Here is a 3,711-nt window from a genome sequence, read left to right on the forward strand (position 1 = left end):
AAACTTGTACGAATAAAATTATGCAATGAAAAAGTTAGTAGAAATGTTTTTATTTCAAATTTAGTAATTAGGTCAACCTAAAAGTTGTTTACTTCTGCCTTGAGGTCATTGCAAGTGTTCTTGTTTGATTACTTTTTTATCCACAGGCGATGGAAAATAAAACAAGCTCTGAAAACCTTCTTCATGCAGTGAACCTTAAATCCACAGGTCTAGCAAATTCCCAAACAGAAGCATTCTCCAAAGATAAAGGTAAGTCTGCTTTACCTGGAAGCAGTAGGCCAGGCTTTGTAGCATTGCAACCAAATAGTTCACTATCTGCTCTCCACACCACAAATGGGTCTCCTCCCCAAATTATGAACTGTTGCTATTATACAAGTTATTGTTACTGTTTGATTTAAAAAAAAATTAATTAATGATTTTAGCACTACCATCTTTATAGTTTAAAACATCTAAATTACATTACTTTTTATGTACACAGTAATGATCTCCAAGAAAGATATCACTTGTGATTAGAAATACTTGTATTTAGAGCCCACAAGTTTCTATGACTATTTTGTTAAATGTCACAGTTTAGTAAATGCTGTTCCATTGTCCATATAATTCGAATAGTGATACACGTTATTATGGTAGGAACATTGCTAACTTTCATGATACTGGCTGAATATGAAACATTATATTTGAATGACATTATATAATTTCATTATAGCAGTACATGTTAAATTTGAAACATAACAAGAGAAATGGCTTTGTTTATTCTCAGGTTTCTAGTACATATTATTATGTTTCAACATTACAATTTATTTTTTTGATCCTAGGATGCTGGTACTTGTTAAGAACATTACAGTGTGTATTCAAAATAACAGTTGTCATTAATTTTGAAATATCATAGTGGAATGATATTGTTTAATGTCAAGACTTAAGTAAACAGTGTTCTTGTATGATATATATATATATGACAGATGTAAGTCTTGTTTATTTATATCAAAATTCATTTTTAATAGGTATGAGAGTAGGAAGGATAAATCACTTATCAAAAAATGTGTTTAATTGCTTTATGCAAACTTATTAATCGTTATATTGCTTACTGCTTGTTATCACAAGCTTAAGACTTTGTGATAAATAATAGAAGGTTTTTACATAGTTTTGCTATTTTATCTCAATTAATAGGTATTTCCCCCAAAACTGGTAATTGTAACATAAGCCCAGGACATAAACATTGCCTTCCTCCTCCAATAACTCCTAAGCCTCAACCTAAATCTATGCTCAGTGCTTTTGAAGGAAGATTTTCAGGTATGTTCTCAACTTGATCTCATAGTAAATATTTTGTTGAGATATAAAACCTTTCTTTGCTTGTAATGATGTACTTAAAATATATTACATTCTTAACAGAAGTGGGTGTTTTTGGTAAGTTTGATAACCTAGGCTATCATCATCATCAGTGTATTTTTTTAGTTCTGCTGCTTTAATCATAAGAATGTAAAATAGATTTGAAAGGGCAAGTCTGTCTCAAATTGAACAAGCAGCTTACATGTTTCTAAAATTATATTATTGATTTTACTTTGCTTTTGTTTTTTGAATATTGTAAAGACCAGTTTATTCTCCATTATCATTTCAGTTTCACATGTATATGCACAATCTATAATTTTAATTCATCAAATTAGTAATTTAAACTAGCTTAGCTTTTTTCCCCAATCACTTTGTATTGAATTTCTAATACACATCAAAATATAATTACAGCCATTATTCTGTACATGTATTTAGATTAGTTATTTTTCCATACTAAAGGTGAATATGTTAGAGATGAAAAAGAACATAGAGATACAAAAACGCACACCCTTGATATTGTGAAAATATTTCAATCCACCTCAGACACCTCCCATTGCAGCAAGGGTACTGTACATTCTAATAGTCTTTACAAGCTTTCTAAAGATCCAGAATTAAATTTCCTATTAGGACCATTGAGGGCCTTTCAGGTGTTAAGTGCACATCTGCATGTCAAATTTCAAAATTTTGTAAAAAAGGGTAAGTTTTAATGCTATTTCAACAATTTTTAATTCTAACATATTTTAGAATTGTTATTTTATTTCATAACAATGAAAAATACTTCCAACTTTCATTTCTGTACAGCCTCAAGTTATCTTGCCTGTTAACTATACACAATTTGTTTAGAAATCTGCCCATCCCAAAGTTGAGGTTTCTATTTACTAAGAGACTATCATCCCTTAAGAATACAATTAACTAAGTCTTGTTTCTTTCCTTCTCTGTTTGAAGATTTACTATGACAGGTTACTGTTTACATCATATATTCTAAAGTCATGAAAGTATGGAAACAACTACTAATGAAGAACACCTACGAACGTAGCTACAGGCAAAGTTTAAATACCACTGAATAAAGCAGTTTCTAAACTATTTACATCGCTGTAAAGTGAATAAACTTATGTGATAAGTAATTTATCATTTAGTGGAAAAGTAATTAGATGTAGCTCTTACAGAGAAGGACAATAGAATTAGTGGGAAGTTTAGAAGATTTAGGAGCAAACAAATTTCTTTAGATACTCTTTATATTCCTGAAAATGATCTCATGTTAAATTTTATTTGTGTGAGAATAATGGCAATTTTCTTCTGTGACAAGACATCAATTAAGCTTTATTGGGTTTAGAGAGTACAGTAGTAAAGGGAAAATATTCTGGTAATTTAAATGTTACTCAGACCTTTATTTATTGAATATTGTTGTTAACTTTGTCATATTCAAACAACCCACATAAAGGAAAGAACTTATAATTTATTGAACACAAAAGTATTTGTCAGTTATAAATAATTTTGACCAAGAATATTGTTAGAAAAATATATTGTTACCTAACCTGACCTGACACCATTTTGAAGGGTCGAGTTTTAAATCACTAATAAATCTATGTCAGTTTATACATTGTTTTTTATGATTTATAGCTGAATGTGGTAGCTATTGCAATTGGCAAAATAAAGTTTCCAAATAGACATGTTAATGAAAATCAATCAAGTTGAAATTGACTGTGGGTGTGTGTATATATATATATACATAATGGAACTTTCTAATGAACAGTAAAAATAAAATAATTCTAAGACCAAAAAAAAATAATTTACTTTTTTTCAAAAAGTATCAAAAATTTTTGAAATTTCATATGATGTCAATCATAAAGAAAACACTAAATGTTAATCTCTTAGCCCTATTTGGAGCAGTATTCTGTATTGCTTTTTATTCCATATACTTAGTATCATTACTGATACTTTTGAATGTCCTATATAATTTTGTAATCATGAATAAAAGGCCAAGGTAAATTTACCAAAATGTTGTTACAGACACAAACTAAGTGAAGTCTGTAAGAAACCACTACTTAAAACTGTGAATGTTATACGTGTTTTTGTTGATTGTTTGTAAAATTTTACATGTATATGTTTTTCAGACTTTGCTTCATTATATACATAACTTTTTTTTAATTGAAAATCCTGCACCAGTTCTTAAAAAATTCCACATACACTGCTTATTTATCTCTATCACAACTAGTGTGTACCTTCCAGGTCTCAAGTGCTCATAGATATATCAGTTTTCTAGCTCTAAGTAAAAAATATAATTCTTATTTTGTTTCAAAGTATTTAACTCATAAATATTTTTTATTATAGATATTTCATTATTATATAACATTTATTTAAAGTAGGTTTCTTTTTGTGTAGTGT

General features: G+C 28.7%; 1 protein-coding gene across 2 annotated transcripts in view; it reads left to right on the forward strand.

Annotated features, from left to right (window-relative positions):
• LOC111087435 overlaps positions 1–3,711 on the forward strand; it is a 72,043-nt gene that overhangs the window by 52,110 nt on the left and 16,222 nt on the right. For both annotated transcript variants that reach the window (XM_022394045.1, XM_022394044.1), the window contains 2 exons: positions 147–249; positions 1,168–1,290. In XM_022394045.1, coding sequence (XP_022249753.1) covers positions 147–249; positions 1,168–1,290 — 226 coding nt within the window. The remainder of the gene's footprint in view (positions 1–146; positions 250–1,167; positions 1,291–3,711) is intronic.

This window comes from Limulus polyphemus, unplaced genomic scaffold, assembly GCF_000517525.1.
Source record: "Limulus polyphemus unplaced genomic scaffold, Limulus_polyphemus-2.1.2 Scaffold2147, whole genome shotgun sequence".
Classification (NCBI taxonomy): domain Eukaryota; kingdom Metazoa; phylum Arthropoda; class Merostomata; order Xiphosura; family Limulidae; genus Limulus; species Limulus polyphemus.